The 24,772-nt window shown below is 44.9% G+C and overlaps 1 protein-coding gene across 9 annotated transcripts in view; it reads left to right on the top strand.

Moving 5' to 3' along the window:
• Positions 1-24,772, top strand: part of rcor2 (REST corepressor 2) — a 36,869-nt gene continuing 12,097 nt past the window's right edge. Inside the window, exons 1-7 of one of the 9 annotated variants that reach the window (XM_045700529.1) lie at positions 1-52; positions 5,983-6,098; positions 11,748-11,804; positions 11,919-11,999; positions 12,339-12,391; positions 16,032-16,193; positions 19,797-19,921. In XM_045700529.1, the coding sequence (XP_045556485.1) occupies positions 5,984-6,098; positions 11,748-11,804; positions 11,919-11,999; positions 12,339-12,391; positions 16,032-16,193; positions 19,797-19,921 (593 nt within the window). In that variant the 5' untranslated portion in view covers positions 1-52; position 5,983. Of the gene's footprint in view, positions 53-1,332; positions 1,842-5,982; positions 6,099-11,747; positions 11,805-11,918; positions 12,000-12,338; positions 12,392-16,031; positions 16,194-19,796; positions 19,922-24,772 lie in introns of those variants that run through there. The other 8 variants (XM_045700527.1, XM_045700526.1, XM_045700528.1 and 5 more) reach the window with 8 other exon arrangements.

Genomic DNA, 24,772 nt, shown 5'->3' with positions numbered 1-24,772 from the left:
CAGAGCGAACGGAGAGAGTGAGAGAGGAAGTCGTAGCCTACACATACAGTCGGTGAGTGTTGGAAAATGAAACGAGGGGGGTAGAGAGAGAGACAGGGGGAAAACAGGGGAGAGAGAGAGAGAACAGGGGAGAGAGAGAGAGAACAGGGGGAGAGAGAGAGAGAACAGGGGAGAGAGAGAGAGAACAGGGGGGAAGAGAGAGAGAACAGGGGGTAGAGAGATCTAAGGAGAGGAGATAGAGAAGGAGGGAAAGAGGAAAGCTTGAAGGGGGAGGAGAAAGAGAGAACAGATACAGTGGGTGAGTTTTGGAGCGAGGGAGAGAAAGAGGAGGGCGGACAGGACATAGAGAGGAGACGAGCACAGGGAAGGAGGGGGAGGGGACAGAAGAACACATGCATAGTGGGTGAGTGGAGGAAATAGAGAGGGAAGGAGAGGAAAGAGGAGCGTTAAAAATGGATAAAGGAGAAGCGAGAGAGGAGTGAGTCAGGATCGAGAGGGAGAAAAGAGAGGGAGGAGGTAGAGGAAGGGATGAGATAACGGGAAGAAGGAGAGATGGAAGGAAGAATAGGAATGAGAAGGAACAAGACAGAGAGGAATGAGAGAAGAAACGAGAAACAGATAGAGTGAGGACATAGAGGCTGGAGCAGAGAAGAGAGGGGGAGGGAGAAAGAGGAGAGAGAGAGAGGATGTGCCACAAGTGTTGCTGTATGACAGAGCATGGCCTGCATGTTTGCTTGTGAGACAGACATGCAGACAGAATAGCAATGTATGAAGACCTGTCCATCAGTGTGTGTGTGTGTGTGTGCCTGTGTCAAATTTGAAATCCATCGTTTTCCACATTGTGCGGGCACGCGCGCGCGCGCACACGCACACACACACACACACACACACACACACACACACGGCCCCCCTTTTCCTATCCATGCATACATCGTACAGAGCAGCAAGTCTGCCCGAGCGCAGCACAGAGATGCACAGCTGACGAATCACTCCGCGCAAAGTAGTTCCCAATTTATGTGATTGTAGATAGCAGGTACACTTGATGTTTTGTTGTCGTAAACATTTCAATTTCAGACATCTACTATTCCAGTATACAATGTAGGGTTGGATTAAAACCAGCACTGTATTTGTAGGCCAACATTTTAAAGAAAATGATGATCTGTCTCAACATCAACGATTGATGAGACGCAAATGCATCTAAATTGGACCAAATAACACATTCGAGGCAACAGCAAGCACGTGTATTTTCCCCCACAACAAGCCATCTTTTTGTATGTCTGTCCAACTTGCACGGGGGGGAGGACTACTTTTCTGCTATTGAAGTTAGTTAGGGAGAGGCGAGGAGCAATCCGACGGTTGCGGATGTACACCTCTCCTCTCCGAGGCCTGGTTAGGTTCTCCCGGCACTCTCTCCGCTCCTCCACCGTGCAAGCTGTTTTATTGTATACGCGAAGACCCACTTAGGCATCAAATGAATGAAAATTAAGCCGTTTTGAAGGTGAAGTTTATTTTTTAATCTTTTTTTAATTTTTTTATTCTAGTTAAGCGTCCTATTAGCTGTGGAGAAAACCGTAGCTAAGTTTTGAATGAGAGAAAAAAAAACGCCCGAGGACCACAAAATAAGCAGGTGAGCTACTGAATTGAACTGCTCTACCGACTTGTTTAACGAATCCCCCCCAAAAAACGTTCACAACGCCAACTAGTAGCGGACCAACAACTGGAATAGTACTAGCTACCCCCCCCCCCACCGAGCAACGGCGTTAAGCCTGGCGATAACAAAAGGATTGAAAGTTGAAAGATATATTATCAACGGAAGGCAGAGGAAAAGGAGGAGAACGGAGGTGGGACAAGATTTCATTATTTATTAAATGTTTTTTTTTTTTTAAGCCGGTTCTATGGGAACCCACGTTGTTGTGTTCCCGTCACATCTAATGTGGATGTGGTTTGAGAGCGAGAGTCGAGGCACAGCGAGAATATGAGATATTATGACAAAGATTTTTTACCCCCCCCCTTTGGAGAATACGAGAAAGAAAAATAGATTTAGTAATTTGTGAGTTGAACTGATACTTAACCCCATAATAATTCTGTATAATTGATTAATAAGGATTGTAAAACTGGCTTTCTAGAAGCAACATATTGGTAAGTTACCAGGATAGGTTTCCAATGCTAGACTTTTCTGGAAATAGCTAATGGTTGATATGAATGTGTTTTTCCAGCCAGTAGCAATCAAACTATCGCGTGTCCCAAATGAATTACTTTCCAATACCTGTTATTATTTAATATTAGGGAAAAATAGCTTAGTAACTAGTCAGCCAGTTTCTTTCTAAAAGTTAAGGTAAGATTGCTAAGGTTATGTTTCAGCTAACGTAGATCGCTAGAAATGTGTTGGCTGGTCCATGTAATCAATCAATCAAGTTAAACAAAAAGTGAATGGGGCGGGCTTTGGCGACCGGTGGGACATTCATGATGTCGATAAATAACTTTGATATTTGTTCATATAGTTCATCTGTTGCCATGACATTTACTTTGTTGTTGTTGCCTTGATTAGTCTACAATCTAACCTAAAGTGTGAGTTTGCTGTTACACACAGACTGGCACCGTTTGTGTGTCTTGGACCAGCATCAGGCTAGTAGACAAAGGCCAACAGCATTGTGAATGAGGCTGAAAATTATACTACTGCAATATTGTATTTCAGTGGTTTTTAATCAGTATTACAAGAAATCATTTTCTTAAATTAGGCTTGTAAGGTTATTATCACAACAACAACAAAAACATACGTCCTAAAATTGTAGTGTAGTGTTGTGATATTACAGTTAAGTGAACTTTGTGATGATGCTTACATTGTGTGGAACCCGGCTCTTTTTGACTGACCCATTTTGCGACAAAATGTACCCCCCCAAAAAATGGACAGCTATTGAATGTACAACTGTTCTATTAATTTGATAACTGTATGTAGAGTTTGTTTCACACCGACTTGGGGTCGGTATAACGACAATGTCGGTTTAACGGGAATATTTGAAACCGGAAATTGTCTTGTCCGGAGGTGACCGTCTAGTCTTTTGTGTCACAGCACGAACGTTAGACAGAAAACTTACCTCATATCTTACTAACTTCACACCACACACACATAGTGTTGCATAGGCTGTGTGTGTGGTGTGTTTTGATGTTTCCCCACTTGATAGTTGAACATGTGACTCCTCGTTGTGTAGCCTAATACATGTGGATCATGTGCAACTGTGTTATTTGTCTGTTGTGAACGCCAAATTGCTTTTGTTTGATTGTGTGTGTGTATATGCAACCTGGTCTCAGATAATTTAGTATTATTCTGTACGTATCTCAGAGATGTTCCATTTAGTGTGATGTTTTTGTATGATTAAATGAAACAGATGGTTACATAAGGCATAAGCATCGCTAACTACTTATTGAAAATTTGTAACATATTTTACTTTTTGCGAATTTGTAACTTATATAATACTAATTGTAATTCGTAACATATCATACGAAATGGAGTGATGGACGTCCACAAATTGATACATAATGTACTAAATGGAGTATCTTGATTTTACGTACAGAATAATACGAAATGCTCTGAGACCAGGTTGGTATATCTGTGTATTTTTGCTATTATGAACAGTTGGTGTTGATAACCAGACAGTAACAGGCTGATGAGAATGAGACAGTAGTGAGCACGGTTACATTGCACACAATAATGTGATTGATTGTGGATAGTCTGATTTAATATAAACACTTGTTTAAAACGTTTAAATGCTTTGCAAGAACAACAATTTCCCTAATAATCCTGTTTACATGGACACATCTCAAATCAGGCAGCTTGATGAGACTTGTGATAAATGCAGAAAATCACCAATCCAAAATAAACGCTCTACCACACTGACCATGTTATTTTTGGGAAGAACATTTTATTCAGAGTTCGGACAGATAAAAGTTTGTATGTGAAAACTATTTCAAAGATAAGATACTTTCAGTTGTTCTGAACTCACTTGACTTGCACAAGAGGGAGCGAGTCTTGAACTGCTGGTGTTGATACATGTACAGGTCAAACACACAGTGCTGGGACTCTGCTTAAAAAGGTGTTTCCATGTCCTAATCATTTGAAAGATTACTCTTAAAAACAGTGTTTTAAATCGGCGTATTCTTACATAAATTATGATCTCACACCGTTTTTAGGAGAGGAAAAGTTTTTACACGTCTGATGCCGTACTCGGCCTACTGCCATAATCAATTTCATATTCAATTATTAGTGTGCATGTACGTGTACTTAGTGGAAAACAGATTGTTAATCTCTGCTATACTGAGGGCTTTGGATGTTTGGTATTTTGTTGCTGGGTTGAGTTAATGCTGATTGGTGACAAGACTTTTCCTCAGTGATGTGTGTGTGTGTTGCAGTATGCCCTCGGTGATGTAGTGTGTGTGTGTTGCAGTATGCCCTCGGTGATGTAGTGTGTGTGTGTGTGTTGCAGTATGCCCTCGGTCATGTAGTGTGTGTGTGTGTGTGTGTGTGTGTGTTGCAGTATGCCCTCGGTCATGTAGTGTGTGTGTGTTGCAGTATGCCCTCGGTCATGTAGTGTGTGTGTGTTGCAGTATGCCCTCGGTCATGTAGTGTGTGTGTGTTGCAGTATGCCCTCGGTCATGTAGTGTGTGTGTGTTGCAGTATGCCCTCGGTCATGTAGTGTGTGTGTGTTGCAGTATGCCCTCGGTCATGTGGTGTGTGTGTGTGTGTTTGCAGTATGACCTCGGTGATGTAGTGTGTGTGTGTGTGTGTTGCAGTATGCCCTCGGTGATGTAGTGTGTGTGTGTGTGTGTGTTGCAGTATGCCCTCGGTGATGTAGTGTGTGTGTGTGTGTTGCAGTATGCCCTCGGTGATGTAGTGTGTGTGTGTGTGTGTTGCAGTATGCCCTCGGTGATGTAGTGTGTGTGTGTTGCAGTATGCCCTCGGTGATGTAGTGTGTGTGTGTTGCAGTATGCCCTCGGTGATGTAGTGTGTGTGTGTGTGTGTTGCAGTATGCCCTCGGTGATGTAGTGTGTGTGTGTGTGTTGCAGTATGCCCTCGGTGATGTAGTGTGTGTGTTGCAGTATGCCCTCGGTGATGTAGTGTGTGTGTGTGTGTGTGTGTGTGTGTGTGTTGCAGTATGCCCTCAGTGATGTAGTGTGTGTGTGTTGCAGTATGCCCTCGGTGATGTAGTGTGTGTGTGTGTGTGTGTGTGTGTTGCAGTATGCCCTCGGTGATGTAGTGTGTGTGTGTGTGTATTCGGTGTGTGTGTGTGTGTGTGTTGCAGTATGCCCTTGGTGATGTAGTGTGTGTGTGTGTGTGTTGCAGTATGCCCTCGGTGATGTAGTGTGTGTGTGTTGCAGTATGCCCTCGGTGATGTAGTGTGTGTGTGTGTTTGCAGTATGCCCTCGGTGATGTAGTGTGTGTGTGTGTGTGTTGCAGTATGCCCTCGGTGATGTAGTGTGTGTGTGTGTGTTTGCAGTATGCCCTTGGTGATGTAGTGTGTGTGTGTGTGTGTGTGTTGCAGTATGCCCTCGGTGATGTAGTGTGTGTGTGTGTGTGTGTGTTGCAGTATGCCCTCGGTGATGTAGTGTGTGTGTGTGTGTGTGTGTTGCAGTATGCCCTCGGTGATGTAGTGTGTGTGTGTGTGTGTGTGTTGCAGTATGCCCTCGGTGATGTAGTGTGTGTGTGTGTGTGTGTGTGTGTGTGTGTTGCAGTATGCCCGCGGTGATGTAGTGTGTGTGTGTGTGTGTGTGTGTGTGTTGCAGTATGCCCTCGGTGATGTAGTGTGTGTGTTGCAGTATGCCCTCGGTGACGTAGTGTGTGTGTGTGTGTGTGTGTGTGTGTGTTGCAGTATGCCCTCGGTGATGTAGTGTGTGTGTGTGTGTTGCAGTATGCCCGCGGTGATGTAGTGTGTGTGTGTGTGTGTTGCAGTATGCCCTCGGTGATGTAGTGTGTGTGTGTGTGTGCAGTATGCCCTCGGTGATGGAGCGGTCGGGGAGCAGCGTTCTGTCTAGGAGCAGGGCTAAAACCAATGGAAACAACCAACACTCGGAGGAGGACAGCAGCGATGAGGAGCACGCTCACGGTGCGCACACACACACACACACACACACACACATACACACACACACACACATACACACACACACACACACACACACACACCATGGGTGTATTCATTCTGTCAAACAGTTGAAACGTTTCATTTTTGCAACTAAAACAAGTTTCTGTTGGACAAATTCGGGTACACTGGCAAAAAATAACATGGTATAAAGTTTATTTTGATTGGTGATTTTTCTGCATTTATCAAAAGTCCCACCAGGCAGCCTGATCTCAGATGTGTCCGTGTAAACAGAATTATTAGAGAAATTGTTCTCTCAAAGCATGTACCGTAATTTCCGGACTATTAAGCGCACCTGAATATAATATAATACCCACTGAATTTAATTTTTATTTTTATTTTGAACATAAATAAGCCACACATGTCTATAAGCCGCAGGTGCCTACCGGTACATTGAAACTAATTAACTTTACACAGGCTTTAACGAAACACGGCTTGTAACAAAAAATAAAAAATGAGCAGTAAGCTTTAGTTGTCTTTTTGCACTGAGTCAATTCCTCACGCTGCTGTTTCCAACGTCTTATCATCGACTCATTAAGACCAAGCTCCCGTGCAGCAGCTCTATTTCCTTTTCCAACTGCCAGATCAATCGCCTTCAACTTGAAAGCTGCATCATATGCATTTCTCCGTGTCTTTGCCATGATGAGGGTGACAAAATGACTACCGTAATCAGAATGATGGGAAGTTTGAGCGCGCTCGATTTAATCTAAACAGTAAACAAAAAAGTTGTTTGACCTTAACCTGTTCGGCAATTTCATTGGTCTAATGAAAGCTTCATGCCGCCAAAAAACTGAGCACGTCACAGAATGTTTAAAAAAAATAATAATAATTGAAAGCGGGAAAAATCCATATATTAGCCGCGGCATTGTTTAAGCCACGAGGTTCAAAGCGTGAGAAAAAAGTTGCGGCTTATAGTCCGGAATTTACGGTACAAGTTTTAATCAAACTATTATATTAATGTAACTATCCACAATAAATCTCATTATTGTGTGCTTGTAATCGTGCTCACTAGCGTCTCATCAGACTCTTACTGTCGGCATACCAACTCAGTTCAGGACAGGAAAATACACACACGCTCAAACAAAAGCACTGAAGAGTTCACAACAGACAAACACAGTCCCTCGTTCTGTTTGCTTCCATTTAAGAAATGTGCAACTTCCAGCACGTCTTTAGTGTGAACACTGAGGCTGTACCCTCATTAAGTTACAGGCACCGAGGCTGTACCCTCATTAAGTTACAGGCACCGAGGCTGTACCCTCATTAAGCTACAGGCACCGAGGCTGTACCCTCATTAAGTTACAGGCACCGAGGCTGTACCCTCATTAAGCTACAGGCACCGAGGCTGTACCCTCATTAAGCTACAGGCACCGAGGCTGTACCCTCATTAAGTTACAGGCACCGAGGCTGTACCCTCATTAAGTTACAGGCACCGAGGCTGTACCCTCATTAAGTTACAGGCACCGAGGCTGTACCCTCATTAAGTTACAGGCACCGAGGCTGTACCCTCATTAAGCTACAGGCACCGAGGCTGTACCCTCATTAAGCTACAGGCACCGAGGCTGTACCCTCATTAAGCTACAGGCACCGAGGCTGTACCCTCATTAAGTTACAGGCACCGAGGCTGTACCCTCATTAAGTTACAGGTTTCACAGTGGCCGTGTAGTTTACTGATGATATTTGATCATAATGTAGGCCTAACAGAGTGGTCTTTCATTTTATTTAATGAACCTTTATTTAACTAGGCGAGTCAGTTAAGAACAAATTCTTATTTACAATGACTGCCTACCGGCGGCCAAACCCGGGTGACGCTGGGCCAATTGTGCGCCGCCCTATGGGACTTCTAATCATGGCCGGTTGTGATGCAGCCTGGAATCGAACACAATGGAGAAAATGCATCCCATAACATTTTAACATGGAAACAGCTGTTCTATCATTCAGTGTTCAATGAAGGCCTACATTCCATTAGACTTATGAAAAAATAACATGCAGGGCTTGACATTAACCTGTTGATCCACTTGTCCTTCAGACAAGGAGGTGACTGAAAATGTTGCTTGATGCAAGATACCACTTTACAAAATAAAATGCATTATTATTCCCATACCATTATTCCAGAGAATGTGATAAATTACCTATTGGCTACTTAGCTTATTCAAGAAGGTCTCCAAAATACAACACTGCCCCTTTAAGTAAAAAAAAAAGTTCTTTACCTGACTGGCTTTTACCAGATGTCTAGAAATGTATACATTTTGTGCTCTTGTAGGAGTCAATCACTCCCCTATAGCTGATTCCAAATGATCTATAACTGGGCTAATAACTCACTAACTAGTAAAGAATATGAACAAAATGTGAACACGTCGCTACATGCAGCTCTCACTTTGATCTCAAAACAAGCGCATCTACTCACGGCCGCTCATACTGTAAACACAGTCCAGTTCAAAGTGCCTGGCACAGATCCATATTTGGCAATAGGCTATATGCATATAGGCCTACTGCAGCTCTGATTGGTTATGGTGCACTAGTCTGTGCTGAATAGTGCATGTCTATACAATAGAGTCCTACAACAAAATACTTTGCATAGTTTTGAGAAGAAAAAAAATCCCAGGTATGTTGCATTGAAGTGGCTAATATTGTGTCCAGTCGATCACAATTACCACATTGATGGTGTTAACAGGGAAAAACTCTAGAACATTGGTCACCAACCTTCTTTTTCTGAGTCAATATCACTTTGAGTCAAAATGCAAGTTGAGATCTACCGCTCAGATTTCTGTTTTTTTAATAGCATGACTTAAACAAAAAAAATGGAAGGAAGCTATAGGCCCAATACATTATCACTGCATGTTGGTTTTGCTTGAATTGCCCTGCCAATGCATTGTTGTTCGGGACATTTCTTAAAATGTATATTTCTACATTTGAGGTAGGCTATATGATCACACCAGGTAATAGATCTGTTGTTGTTGTATTACTTGTGAAACACAGCTGAGTGAGCATACATTTTTAAATCATGTGCTTTTTATTTTACTGGGCTGATGGTGCCTGCATCTGATGGTCAGTCTCAGCGGAGGAAGAGAGCGGCAGACTGATGGTCCACCTCAACATCTCTCCGCTCTCCCTTTCCTCCACTGACACTGACCTAAAAGGGGACACCGTCTTCCAGCTGATGGCAAAACTGGAGTCGCACCACATTGTTTCTGCTTCATGTAAACATTCATTCAAACACTCCTGTGAACAGACAAAGTGAAATCAATCAATCAAATGTATTTATAAAGTCCTTTTTACATCAGCAGATGTCACAAAATGCTATACAGAAAACAGCCTAAAACAGCAAGCAATGCAGATGTAGAAGCACGGTGGCTTGGAAAAACTCCCTAGAAAGGCAGGAACCTAGGAAGAAACCTAGAGAGAAACCAGGCTCTGAGGGGTGGCCAGTCCTCTTCTGGCTGTGCCGGGTGGAGATTATAACAGAACATGGCCAAGATGTTCAAATGTTCATAGATGACCAGCAGGGTTAAATAATAATAATCACAGTGGTTGTAGAGGGTGCAACAGGTCAGCACCTCAGGAGTAAATGTCAGTTGGCTTTTCAAAGCCGATCATTCAGAGTTAGAGACAGCAGGTGCGGTAGAGAGAGTCGAAAACAGCAGGTCCTTGATATTAAAGACCCAATCCACTAATAATAACGACAACAACAAAGCCTATAGATACACTTTCCTACTCATTCATTACTGCTGCACTGCTTGTTGTAGCACTGAGTGGAAATAGGAATAATGTGCATTTTATGGCTTATAAAAGTGTTGAATACAAAGTGTTGACAGTGCTGAGTAAGAAGTTTAAACATGAAGTCACTCATAAAACCAGCAGCTCTTTGCTGTATTCGTTGACAGTCTCTCTCTAGTCGTGGATTTAAACATCTTGAAATCTCACAGTATCATCTTTGCTGTATTCGTTGACAGTCTCTCTCTAGTCGTGGATTTAAACATCTTGAAATCTCACAGTATCATCTTTGCTGTATTCGTTGACAGTCTCTCTCTAGTCATGGATTTAAACATCTTGAAATCTCACAGTATCATCTTTGCTGTATTCGTTGACAGTCTCTCTCTAGTCGTGGATTTAAACATCTTGAAATCTCACAGTATCATCTTTGCTGTATTCGTTGACAGTCTCTCTCTAGTCGTGGATTTAAACATCTTGAAATCTCACAGTATCATCTTTGCTGTATTCGTTGACAGTCTCTCTCTAGTCATGGATTTAAACATCTTGACAGTCTCTCTCTAGTCGTGGATTTAAACATCTTGACAGTCTCTCTCTAGTCGTGGATTTAAACATCTTGACAGTCTCTCTCTAGTCGTGGATTTAAACATCTTGACAGTCTCTCTAGTCGTGGATTTAAACATCTTGAAATCTCACAGTAGCTTTCTTTAATGCCATGCTACATTACTGCAGACACGGAAATCTGAGCCATCCGATTGGCCAGCGGTAGGCCTATAGTGCACCTGATTTGCTCTCTGGGCCCGCCAGGAAAGCAGAGTTTGTGCCCTCATACATGAAATGGTTCAAAATGGCAACAGTTGGCCTACCCAGAGCGCATGGCAGCTGAATCGGGTGCACCTACCGCCAACAGCCTGAGACAAATCTCTCTCTTTCTGCTCGTCTGTGCTTGTCGCTCTGGGCTTATCGCTAACTCGCTCTCTCGCTCTGGGCTTATCTTTAACTCGCGCGCTCTCTCTCTCTCTCTGGGCTTATCGCTAAATCGCGCGCGCTCTCTCTCTCTGGGCTTATCGCTAACTCGCGCTCTCTCTCTCTGGGCTTATTGCTAAATCGCGCGCGCTCTCTCTCTCATCGCTAACTCGCGCTCTCTCTCTGGGCTTATCGCTAACTCGCGCTCTCTCTGGGCTTATCGCTAACTCTCTCGCTCTCTCTCTGGGCTTATCGCTAACTCTCTCTCTGGGCTTATCGCTAACTCTCTCTCTGGGCTTATCGCTAACTCTCTCTCTCTCTCGCTCTCTCTCTGGGCTTATCGCTAACTCTCTCGCTCTCTCTCTGGGCTTATCGCTAACTCTCTCGCTCTCTCTCTGGGCTTATCGCTAACTCGCGCTCTCTCTCTCTCTGGGCTTATTGCTAACTCTCTCTCTCTCTGGGCTTATCGCTAACTCTCTCTCTCTCTCTCTCTGGGCTTATCGCTAACTCTCTCTCTCTGGGCTTATCGCTAACTCTCTCTCTCTGGGCTTATCGCTAACTCTCTCTCTCTCTCTGGGCTTATCGCTAACTCTCTCTCTCTCTCTGGGCTTATCGCTAACTCTCTCTCTCTCTCTGGGCTTATCGCTAACTCTCTCTCTCTCTCTGGGCTTATCGCTAACTCTCTCTCTCTCTCTCTGGGCTTATCGCTATCTCTCTTGCTCTCTCTGGGCTTATCGCTATCTCTCTCTCTCTCTCTGGGCTTATCGCCATCTCTCTCTCTGGGCTTATCGCTAGTTCTCTCTCTCTGGGCTTATCGCTAACACTCTCTCTGGGCTTGTAAGTTCTCTCTCTCTCTCTCTCTCTGGGCTTATTGCTAATACTCTCTCTGCTGATGTCTCTCTCTTCCTCCACTCATCCCTATTTTCTCTCTCTCCACAGACAGTATGATTCGAGTGGGAGGAGACTACCAGGCACAGATACCTGAGTTAAACCCAGGTACCAGAGAGGGGAGGGGGATTTGATTATTTGGCTGTGTATGTGACAGATGGAGTGAGAGAAAATAAGGAATGTATGACTAATGTGTGTGTGTGTGTGTGTGTGTATGCACAGACACTCCAAGCCGCTACAATGAGAAGGAGCAGAGGAGTATGCTGGTGTGGTGCCCCAACAGCCTCATCTCTGACGCCATGTGTAAACACACACTATACTATTAGCTGACAGTTTTTTTTTTTTATTCTCTGCTCTCTCTCTCTCTCTCTGCTGTCGCTCTTCTCTCTGCGCTCTCTCAATTCAATTTAAGGGCTTTATTGGCATGAGAAACACATGTTAACATTGCCAAAGCAAGTGAAGTAGATAATAAACAAAAGTGAAATAAACAACTCTCTGCTCTCTTGCTCTCTCTCTGCTCTCTCTTTCTCTGCTCTCTCTCTGCTCTCTCTTTCTCTGCTCTCTCTCTGCTCTCGCTCTCTGCCTCTCACTCTCTTTCTTTCTCTGCTCTCTCTCTGCTCTCTCTCTGCTCTCTCCCCCCAGTGGATGAGTATATTCTGATGGCTAAAGAGAAGCATGGCTACAACATGGAACAGGTACACTCAATCAATCTAACTTTATACAAACAGTAAATATACTGAACAAATAGAAACAAAACATTTCAAAGATTTTACTGAGTTGCAGTTCAAGGAAATCAGTCAAAAAAAAATGTAGGTGCTAATCTATGGATTTCACATACAGATATGCATCTGTTGGTCACAGATGCCTTAAATAAAGGTAGAGGTGTGGATCAGAAAACCAGTCAGTATCTGGTGTGACCATTTACCTCATGCAGCGCGACCCATCTCCTTCACATAGAGTTGATCAGGCTGGTGATTGTGGCCTGTGGAATGTCGTCCCATTCCTCTTCAATGGCTGTGCGAAGTTGCTGGATATTGGTGGGAACTGTAACACGCTGTCGTACAAGTCGATCCAGGGCATCCCAAACATGCTCAATGGGTGACATGTCTGGTGAGTATGCAGGCCATGGAAGAACTGGGACATTTTCAGCTTCCAGGAATTGTGTACAGATCCTTGCGATATGGGGTTGTGTATTATCCTGCTGAAACATGAGGTGATGACGGCGATAGAAATTACCAAAGATAAAATGCAATTGTGTTCGTTGTCAGTAGCTTATCCTGTTGAGGACAGACATTTCGCTAACGGAACGCCTAGCCAACATCCAATGGAACAGCATGGCACGAAATACAAAACCTCAAAAATCTAATAATTTCAATTTCTCAAACATACGACTATTTTACACCATTTTAAAGATGCACTTCTCCTTAATCCAACCACATTGTCCAATTTCAAAAAGGCTTTACAGCGAAAGCAAAACATTAGATTATGTTAGGAGAGTACATAGACAAAAATAACCACAGCCATTTTCCAAGCAAGGATATATGTCACAAAAACCCAAAACACAGCTAAATGAAGCACTAACCTTTGACGATCTTCACCAGATGACACTCCTAGGACATCATGTTACACAATACATGTATGTTTTGTTTGATAAAGTTCATATTTATATCCAAAAACAGCATTTTACATTGGCGCGTGATGTTCAGAAAATGCATTCCCACCAAAAACGTCCGGTGAATTTACAAAAATACTCATCATAAACGTTGACAAAATACATAAGAATTATTTTAAGAATTATAGATACAGTACTGTGTCAGATTTTAAAATAGCTTTACGGAGAAAGCATATTTTTCAATATTCTGAGTACATAGCTCGCCATCATAGCAAGCTATACAGACACCCGCTAAATTCGGGGTCACCTAAACTCAGAATTAGTATTATAAATATTCTCTTACCTTTGCTGATCTTCGTCAGAATGCACTCCCAGGACTGCTACTTCCACAAGAAATGTTGTTTTTGTTCGAAATAATCCATATTTATGTCCAAATACCTCCGTTTTGTTCGTGCGTTCAGGTCACTATCCAAAGTCATACCGCGCAAGCGCAATTCGAGACACAAAAAGTTCCATTACCGTACTTAGAAGCATGTCAAATGCTGTTTAAAATCAATCTTTATGGTATTTTTAACGTAAAATTGCGATAATATTCCAACCGGACAATAGCGTATTCATTCAAGGAGAAAAAGAAGGAACAGCGTGCTCGCGGGACCGCGCAAATCTAATCTTTTTGTCCCCAGGCAGTCCACTCAGTGACTGAGCTCCTATTATCTGCCCAGTGACAGGAGAATGCTGAAACAACTTTCTGAAGGCTTTTGACAGCCAATGGAAGCCTTAGGAAGTGCAACGTGACCCCACAGATAGTGTAGTTTCGAAAGGGACTAGAAAGAAGAACTACAATTCTCAGATCCTCCACTTCCTGGTTGAATTTTTCTCAGGTTTTTGCCTGCCATATGAGTTCTGTTATACTCACAGACACCATTCAAACAGTTTTAGAAACTTCAGTGTTTTCTATCCAAATCTACTAATGATATGCATATTCTAGTTTCTGGGCCAGAGTAGTAACCTGTTTAAATTGGGTACGTTTTTCATCCGGCCGTGAAAAAACTGCCCCCTAGCCCAGACAGGTTAAATGACAGAGGCAGCTTATGGTAGAGAAATTCACGTTAAATTCTCTGGCAACACCTCTGGTGGACAATCCTGGATTCAGCAAACAAATTTCACACTCCCTCAAAACTTGTGTTGTGTGACAAAACTGCACATTTTTTTAAAATGGCCTTTTTATTGTCCCCAGCACACGGTGCACCTGTGTAATGATCGTGCTGTTTTAATCAGTTTCTTGATATGCCACACCTGTCAGGTGGATGGATTATTTTGGCAAAGTAGAAATGCTCACTAACAGGGATGTAAACAAATTTGTTCACAAATTTGAGTGAAATAAGCATTTTGTGCATATGGGACATTTCTGGGATCTTTTATTTCAGCTCATGGAACATGGGACCAACACTGCGTTTATATTTCTGTTCTGTGTAGTTACCTCATAGAGCTCTGGTTCAAAATAATGCACTATATAGGGAATAGGGTGACACTGGGAATTCATCCTCCAGTCTGTTCCCCTCCCCTGGGTCAAAATGTCACTGCTCTCTCTGTCTGTCTGTCTGTCCAGGCCCTGTCTCTAAATGTCACTGCTCTCTGTCTGGCCAGGCCCTGTCTCTAAATGTCACTACTCTCTGTCTGTCCAGGCCCTGTCTCTAAATGTCACTGCTCTCTGTCTGGCCAGGCCCTGTCTCTAAATGTCACTGCTCTCTGTCTGTCCAGGCCCTGTCTCTAAATGTCACTGCTCTCTGTCTGGCCAGGCCCTGTCTCTAAATGTCACTGCTCTCTGTCTGTCCAGGCCCTGTCTCTAAATGTCACTGCTCTCTCTGTCTGGCCAGGCCCTGTCTCTAAATGTCACTGCTCTCTGTCTGGCCAGGCCCTGTCTCTAAATGTCACTGCTCTCTGTCTGTCCACGCCCTGTCTCTAAATGTCACTGCTCTCTGTCTGGCCAGGCCCTGTCTCTAAATGTCACTGCTCTCTGTCTGGCCAGGCCCTGTCTCTAAATGTCACTGCTCTCTGTCTGTCCAGGCCCTGTCTCTAAATGTCACTGCTCTCTGTCTGGCCAGGCCCTGTCTCTAAATGTCACTGCTCTCTGTCTGACCAGGCCCTGTCTCTAAATGTCACTGCTCTCTCTCTCTCTCTGTCTGACCAGGCCCTGTCTCTAAATGTCACTGCTCTCTCTCTCTCTCTGTCTGGCCAGGCCCTGTCTCTAAATGTCACTGCTCTCTCTCTGTCTGTCCAGGCCCTGTCTCTAAATGTCACTGCTCTCTCTCTCTCTCTCTCTGTCTGTCCAGGCCCTGTCTCTAAATGTCACTGCTCTCTCTCTGTCTGTCCACGCCCTGTCTCTAAATGTCACTGCTCTCTCTCTGTCTGACCAGGCCCTGTCTCTAAATGTCACTACTCTCTCTCTGTCTGTCTGTCCACGCCCTGTCTCTAAATGTCACTGCTCTCTGTCTGGCCAGGCCCTGTCTCTAAATGTCACTGCTCTCTGTCTGGCCAGGCCCTGTCTCTAAATGTCACTGCTCTCTGTCTGGCCAGGCCCTGTCTCTAAATGTCACTGCTCTCTCTCTCTCTCTCTCTCTCTGTCTGGCCAGGCCCTGTCTCTAAATGTCACTACTCTCTCTCTCTCTCTGTCTGTCCAGGCCCTGTCTCTAAATGTCACTGCTCTCTCTCTGTCTGTCCAGGCCCTGGGGATGTTGCTGTGGCATAAACATGATGTGGAGTGTTCCCTTGCTGACCTGGCTAACTTCACTCCCTTTCCTGAGGAGTGGACCATAGAGGACAAGGTCCTGTTTGAACAGGCCTTCAGCTTCCATGGCAAGAGCTTCCATCGTATACAACAGATGGTGAGGACACTTACTGGGGAGTTGTAAAAACCCTGTTAAACCCTGTTTACACTGGAGCGTTGTAAAAACCCTATTTACACTGGAGCGTTGTAAAAACCCTGTTTAACCCTGTTTACACTGGAGCGTTGTGAAAACCCTGTTTACACTGGAGCGTTGTAAAAACCCTGTTTACACTGGAGCGTTGTAAAAACCCTGTTTACACTGGAGCGTTGTAAAAACCCTGTTTAACCCTGTTTACACTGGAGCGTTGTAAAAACCCTGTTAAACCCTGTTTACACTGGAGCGTTGTAAAAACCCTATTTACACTGGAGCGTTGTAAAAACCCTGTTTAACCCTGTTTACACTGGAGCGTTGTAAAAACCCTGTTTACACTGGAGCGTTGTAAAAACCCTGTTTACACTGGAGTGTTGTAAAAACCCTGTTTAACCCTGTTTACACTGGAGCGTTGTGAAAACCCTGTTTAACCCTGTTTACACTGGAGCGTTGTAAAAACCCTGTTTACACTGGAGCGTTGTGAAAACCCTGTTTAACCCGGAGCGTTGTAAAAACCCTGTTTGACCCTGTTTACACTGGAGCGTTGTGAAAACCCTGTTTAACCCGGAGCGTTGTGAAAACCCTGTTTAACCCGGAGCGTTGTAAAAACCCTGTTTAACCCGGAGCGTTGTAAAAACACTGTTTAACCCTGTTTACACTGGAGTGTTGTAAAAACCCTGTTTAACCCTGTTTACACTGGAGCGTTGTGAAAACCCTGTTTAACCCTGTTTACACTGGAGCGTTGTAAAAACCCTGTTTACACTGGAGCGTTGTGAAAACCCTGTTTAACCCGGAGCGTTGTAAAAACCCTGTTTGACCCTGTTTACACTGGAGCGTTGTGAAAACCCTGTTTAACCCGGAGCGTTGTGAAAACCCTGTTTAACCCGGAGCGTTGTAAAAACCCTGTTTAACCCGGAGCGTTGTAAAAACACTGTTTAACCCTGTTTACACTGGAGCGTTGTGAAAACCCTGTTTAACCCGGAGCGTTGTAAAAACACTGTAACCCTGTTTACACTGGAGCGTTGTGAAAACCCTGTTTAACCCGGAGCGTTGTGAAAACCCTGTTTAACCCTGTTTACACTGGAGCGTTGTAAAAACCCTATTTACACTGGAGCGTTGTAAAAACCCTGTTTAACCCTGTTTACACTGGAGCGTTGTAAAAACCCTATTTACACTGGAGCGTTGTAAAAACCCTGTTTAACCCTGTTTACACTGGAGCGTTGTAAAAACCCTGTTTACACTGGAGCGTTGTAAAAACCTTTTTTTTAACCCTGTTTACACTGGAGCGTTGTAAAAACCCTGTTTTAACCCTGTTTACACTGGAGCGTTGTAAAAACCCTGTTTAACCCTGTTTACACTGGAGCGTTGTGAAAACCCTGTTTAACCCTGTTTACACTGGAGCGTTGTAAAAACCCTGTTTACACTGGAGCGTTGTGAAAACCCTGTTTAACCCGGAGCGTTGTAAAAACCCTGTTTAACCCTGTTTACACTGGAGCGTTGTGAAAACCCTGTTTAACCCGGAGCGTTGTGAAAACCCTGTTTAACCCGGAGCGTTGTAAAAACCCTGTTTAACCCGGAGCGTTGTAAAAACACTGTTTAACCCTGTTTACACTGGAGCGTTGTGAAAACCCTGTTTAACCCAGAGCGTTGTAAAAACACTGTAACCCTGTTTACACTGGAGCGTTGTGAAAACCCTGTTTAACCCGGAGCGTTGTGAAAACCCTGTTTAACCCTGTTTACACTGGAGCGTTGTAAAAACCCTATTTACACTGGAGCGTTGTAAAAACCCTATTTACACTGGAGCGTTGTAAAAACCCTGTTTAACCCTGTTTACACTGGAGCGTTGTAAAAACCCTGTTTACACTGGAGCGTTGTAAAAACCTTTTTTTTAACCCTGTTTACACTGGAGCGTTGTAAAAACCCTGTTTTAACCCTGTTTACACTGGAGCGTTGTAAAAACCCTGTTTAACCCTGTTTACACTGGAGCGTTGTGAAAACCCTGTTTAACCCTGTTTACACTGGAGCGTTGTAAAAACCCTGTTTACACTGGAGCGTTGTGAAAACCCTGTTTAACCCGGAGCGTTGTAAAAACCCTGTTTGACCCTGTTTACACTGGAGCGTTGTGAAAACCCTGTTTAACCCGGAGCGTTGTGAAAACCCTGTTTAACCCGGAGCGTTGTAAAAACCCTGTTTAACCCGGAGCGTTGTAAAAACACTGTTTAACCCTGTTTACACTGGAGCGTTGTGAAAACCCTGTTTAACCCGGAGCGTTGTAAAAACACTGTAACCCTGTTTACACTGGAGCGTTGTGAAAACCCTGTTTAACCCGGAGCGTTGTGAAAACCCTGTTTAACCCTGTTTACACTGGAGCGTTGTAAAAACACTGTTTACACTGGAGCGTGGTGAAAACACTGTTTAACCCTGTTTACACTGGAGCGTTGTAAAAACACTGTTTACACTGGAGCGTTGTAAAAACCCTGTTTAACCCTGTTTACACTGGAGCGTTGTAAAAACCCTATTTACACTGGAGCGTTGTAAAAACCCTGTTTAACCCTGTTTACACTGGAGCGTTGTAAAAACCCTGTTTACACTGGAGCGTTGTAAAAACCTTTTTTTTAACCCTGTTTACACTGGAGCGTTGTAAAAACCCTGTTTTAACCCTGTTTACACTGGAGCGTTGTAAAAACCCTGTTTAACCCTGTTTACACTGGAGCGTTGTGAAAACCCTGTTTAACCCTGTTTACACTGGAGCGTTGTAAAAACCCTGTTTACACTGGAGCGTTGCGAAAACCCTGTTTACACTGGAGCGTTGCGAAAACCCTGTTTACACTGGAGCGTTGCGAAAACCCTGTTTACACTGGAGCGTTGCGAAAACCCTGTTTACACTGGAGCGTTGCGAAAACCCTGTTTACACTGGAGCGTTGCGAAAACCCTGTTTACACTGGAGCGTTGCGAAAACCCTGTTTACACTGGAGCGTTGCGAAAACCCTGTTTACACTGGAGCGTTGCGAAAACCCTGTTTACACTGGAGCGTTGCGAAAACCCTGTTTACACTGGAGCGTTGCGAAAACCCTGTTTACACTGGAGCGTTGCGAAAACCCTGTTTACACTGGAGCGTAACTGTTGGGCAGCGTGAGTAGAGCTCCAGCCACGTTGTTCTTGGAGGTGAGTTGAATGTCAGTCTTCAAAATAGAACCAGAGTGTAATTTTAATCTCACCCCCTCCCTCTCTCTCCCCCCTCCCCCCCTCTCTGTCTGTCTCCCCACTCCCTCCCTCTCTGTCTCCCCACTCCCTCCCTCTCTGTCTCCCCCTCCCTCTGTCTGTCTCCCCCTCCCTCTCTCTGTCCCCTCCCTCTCTCTGTCCCCCCTCCCTCTCTCTGTCCCCCCTCCCTCTCTCTCCCCCTCCCCCCCTCTCTGTCTGTCTCCTCCCTCTCTGTCTGTCTCCCCCCTCCCTCTCTCTGTCCCCCCTCCCTCTCTCGCCCCCCTCCCCACCTCTCTTTGTCTCCCCCCTCCCCACCTCTCTTTGTCTCCCCCCCTCCCCCTGTCTGTCTCTGTTCCCCCCTCCCCCCAGCTGCCTGATAAGCTGGTCTCAGGCCTGGTCCGGTACTACTACAGCTGGAAGAAGACCAGGACCAGGACCAGTGTTATGGACCGACAGGCTAGAAGACTGGTCAGAAAGACAGACAAGGAAGATGGGTGAGGAGGGGAGAGAGAGGGGGAGGAATGGAGTGGAGGGGGGTGAGGAGGGGAGAGCGAGAGGGGGAAGGAATGGAGGGGAGAGGACTGGAAGGGGGTGAGGAGGGGAGAGAGAGGGGGAGGAATGGAGGGGGGTGAGGAGGGGAGAGCAAGAGGGGGAAGGAATGGAGGGGGGTAAGGAGGGGAGAGGAATGGAGGGGGGTAAGGAGGGGAGAGGAATGGAGGGGGGTAAGGAGGGGAGAGCGAGAAGGGAGAGGAATGGAGGCGGGTGGGAGGTGGACATGGGGAGGGGAGAGACTAGAAAACACAAACTATACATACCTCGGCCTAAACATCAGCGCCACAGGTAACTTCCACTAAGCTGTGAACGAGCTGAGAGACAAGGCAAGAACGGCCTTCTATGCCATTTAAAAGGAACATAACATTCGACATACAGAAGGGCTCCCGAGTGGCGCAGCGGTCTAAGGCACTGCATCTCAGTGCTAGAGGCGTCACTACAGACCCTGGTTCGATTCCAGGCTGTATCACAACCAGCTGTGATTGGGAGTCCCACAGGGACTACCAAATGGCTCCCTGTTTCATCTAATGCTGCTCATTGGACCCTATGATCACTCAGCTACATAGCTGATACCTACTGGACCGTTCATTAACACGGTACTTCATTTTGTTTATCTGTCGTCCCCAGCCTCGAACTCAGGCCCTGTGTGTAGCTAACTGACCCTCTCTGCCCATTCATTGCCATTTACCCGTTGTTGTCCTAGCTGTTTACCCGTTGTTGTCCTAGCTGTTTACCCGTTGTTGTCTTAGCTCTTCCAATCAACACCTGTGATTGCTTTATGCCTCTCTCTAATGTCAATATGCCTTGTATACTGTCGTTTAGGGCAGCTCTCATTGTTTTATTTTACTGCGGAGCCCCTAGTCCTGCTCAGCATGCCTCAGATAGCCCCCTTGTCCCACCCCCCACACATGCGGAGACCGCACCTAGCTTAACTGGCGCCTCCAGAGATGCCACCTCTCTCATCGTCACTCAATACCTAGGTTTACCTCCACTGTACTCGCACTCTACCATACCCTTGTCTGTACACTATGCCCTGAATCTATCTTACCACGTCCAGAAATGTGCTCCTTTTATTCTCTGTTCCCAAAGCACTAGACGACTAGTTCTTATTGCTTTTAGCCGTACCCTCATCTTACTCCTCTTCTGTTCCTCTGGTGATGTAGAGGTTAACTCAGGCCCCGTGTGTCCCCAGGTGCTCTCATTTGTTGACTTCTGTAACCGTAAAAGCCTTGGGTTCATACATGTTAACATCAGATTGCTAAGTTTGCTTTATTCACTGTTTTAGCACACTCCTCCAACCCTGATGTTCTAGCGTGTCTGAATCCTGGCTTAGGAAGGCCACCAAAAATTCTGAAATTTCCATCCCTAACTACAACATTTTCCGTCAAGACAGAACTGCTAAAGGGGTTGGAATTAGCCTGCAGAGTTCTGTCATACTATCCAGGTCTTTGCCCAAACTAGAGGTCGACCGATTAATCGGAATGGCCGATAATTAGGGACGATTTCAAGTTTTCATAACAATCGGTAATCTGCATTTTTGGACAATGATTATGGCCGATTACATTGCACTCCATGAGGAGACTGCGTGGCAGGCTGACTACCTGTTATGCGAGTGCAGCAAGGAGCCACGGTAAGGTGCTAGCTAGCATTGATAGTTTTTTATAAGATAAGTTTAATCTTAACATAATCACTAGTTAACTACACATGGTTGATGATATTACTAGTTTATCTAGCTTGTCCTGCGTTGCATATAATCGATGCGGTGCCTGTTGATTCAATGAGAAATCACACCCTACTTTGCCAAACGGGTGATGATTTAACAAGCGCATTCGCGAAAAAAGCACTGTCGTTGCACCAATGTGTACCTAACCATAAACATCAATGCCTTTCTTTAAAATCAATACACAAGTATATATTTTTAAACCTGCATATTTAGTTAATATTGCCTGCTAACATGAATTTCTTTTAACTAGGGAAATTGTGTCACTTCTATTGCATTCTGTGCAAGCAGAGTCAGGGTATATGCAGCAGTTTGGGCCGCCTGGCTCGTTGCGAACTATGTGAAGACCATTTCTTCCTAACAAAGATCGTCATTAATTTGCCAGAATTGTACATAATTATGACATAACATTGAAGGTTGTGCAATGTAACAGCAATATTTAGACTTAGGGATGCCACCCGTTAGATAAAATACGGAACGGTTCCGTATTTCATATTAATGACCTAAGGCTCGTATTTCTGTGTTATTATGTTTTAATTAAGTCTATGATTTGATAGAGCAGTCTGACTGAGTGGTGGTAGGCAGCAGCAGGCTCGTAAGCATTCATTCAAACAGCACTTTCGTGCATTTGCCAGCAGCTCTTCAAGCATTGAGCTGTTTATGACTTCAAGCCTATCAACTCCCAAGATTAGGCTGGTGTAACCGATGTGAAATGGCTAGCTAGTTAGCGGGGTGCGCGCTAATAGCGTTTCAATCAGTGACGTCACTTGCTCTGAGACCTTCAAGTAGTTGTTCCCCTTGCTCTGCAAGGGCCACGGCCTTTGTGGAGCGATGGGTAACGATGCTTTGAGGGTGGCTGTTGTTGATGTGTCCCTGGTTCGAGCCCAGGTAGGGGCGAGGAGAGGGACGGAAGCTATACTGTTACACTGGCAATACTATAGTGCCTATAAGAACATCCAATAGTCAAAGGTATATGCATTATTTAAACCAAATTGAACATGTTCCATTATTTAGTTGAGGCTCAATTGATTTTATTGATGTATTATATTAAAGTTAAAATAAGTGTTCATTCAGTATTGTTGTAATTGTCATTATTACAAATAAATAAATTAATCGGCCGATTAATCGGTATCGCCCGGTTTTGATCCTCCAATAATCGGTATCGGCGTTGAAAAAGCATAGACGGTCGACCTCTAGCCCAAACAGTTCGAGCTTCTACTTTTTAAAGATCCATCTCTCCAGAAATAAGTCCCTCACTGTTGCCACTTGTTATAGGCCCCCCTCAGCTCCCAGCTGTACCCTGGACACCATATGTGAATTGATTGGCCCCCCATCTATCGTCAGAGTTCGTACTGCTAGGTGACCTAAATTGGGATATGCTTAACACCACGGCCGCCCTACAATCTAAACTAGATGCCCTCAATCTCACCCAAATTATCATGGAACCTACCAGGTATAACCCTAAATCCGTAACCATGGGCACCCTCATAGATATTATCCTGACCAACCTGCCCTCTAAATACACCTCTGCTGTCTTCAACCAGGATCTCAGCGATCACTGCCTCATTGCCTGCATCCGCTATGGGTCCGCGGTCAAACGACCACCCCTCATCACTGTCAAACGCTCCCTAAAACACTTCAGCGAGCAGGCCTTTCTAATCAACCTGGCCCGGGTATCCTGGAAGGATATTGACCTCATCCCGTCTGTAGAGGATGCCTGGTCATTCTTTAAAAGTAATTTCCTCACCATCTTAAATAAGCATGCCCCTTTCAAAAAATGTAGAACTAAGAACAGATATAGCCCTTGGTTCACTCCAGACTTGACTGCAAAAACACCCTGTGGTGGACTGCACTAGCATCGAATAGTCCCCGCGATATGCAACTTTTCAGGGAAGTCAACCGATATACACAGTCAGGAAAGCAAAGGCTAGCTTTTTCAAACAGAAATTTGCATCCTGTAGCACAAACTCCAAAAAGTTCTGGGACACTGTAAAGTCCATGGAGAATAAGAGTATCTCCTCCCAGCTGCCCACTGCACTGAGGATAGGAAACACTGTCACCACTGATAAATCCACGATAATCAAGAATTTCAATAAGCATTTCTCTATGGCTGGCCATGCTTTCCACATGGCTACGCCAACCCCGGCCAACAGCTCTGAACCCCCCACAGCAACTGGCCCAAGCCCCCCCCCCGCCCGCTTCTCAGTCACCCAAATCCAGACAGCTAACCTTCTGAAAGAGCTGCAAAAGCTGGACCCCTACAAATCAGCTGGGCTAGACAATCTGGACCCTCTCTTCCTAAAATTCTGTCGCCGTTGTTGCAACCCCTATTACTAGTCTGTTCAACCTCTCTTTCGTATCGTCTGAGATTCCTAAAGATTGGAAAGCGGCCGCGGTCATCCCCTCTACAAAGGGGGAGACACTCTAGACCCAAACTGTTATAGACCTATATCCATCCTGCCCTGCCTTTCTAATGACTGCCTCTCCTGGTTCACCAACTACTTCTCTGATAGAGTTCAGTGTGTCAAATCGGAGGGCCTGTTGTCCGGACCTCTGGCAGTCTCTATGGGGGTGCCACAGGGTTAAATTCTCGGGCCGACTCTCTTCTCTGTATATATCAACGATGTCGCTCTTGCTGCTGGTGATTCTCTGATCCACCTCTACGCAGACGACACCATTCTGTATACTTCTGGCCCTTCTTTGGACACTGTTAACAAACCTCATACTTCAACGCCATACAACTTCAACGCCACACAACACTCCTTCCCGTGGCCTCCAACTGCTCTTAAATGCATGCTCTTCAACCGATCGCTGCCCGCAGCTGCCCACCCGACTAGCATCACTACTCTGGATGGTTCTGACTTAGAATATGTGGACAACTATAAATACCTAGGTGTCTGGTTAGAGCGTAAACTCTCCTTCCAGACTCACATTAAGCATCTCCAATCCAAAGTTAAATCTAGAATCGGCTTCCTATTTCGCAACAAAGCATCCTTCACTCATGCTGCTAAACATACCCTCGTAACTGACTATCCTACCGATCCTTAACTTCGGCGATGTCATTTACAAAATA

The sequence above is a fragment of the Salmo salar genome, chromosome ssa18 (genome assembly GCF_905237065.1).
Source record: "Salmo salar chromosome ssa18, Ssal_v3.1, whole genome shotgun sequence".
NCBI lineage: Eukaryota > Metazoa > Chordata > Actinopteri > Salmoniformes > Salmonidae > Salmo > Salmo salar.
Note: the sequence above shows the minus strand (reverse complement) of the source record. Positions and strands in the feature narration are given on the sequence as shown.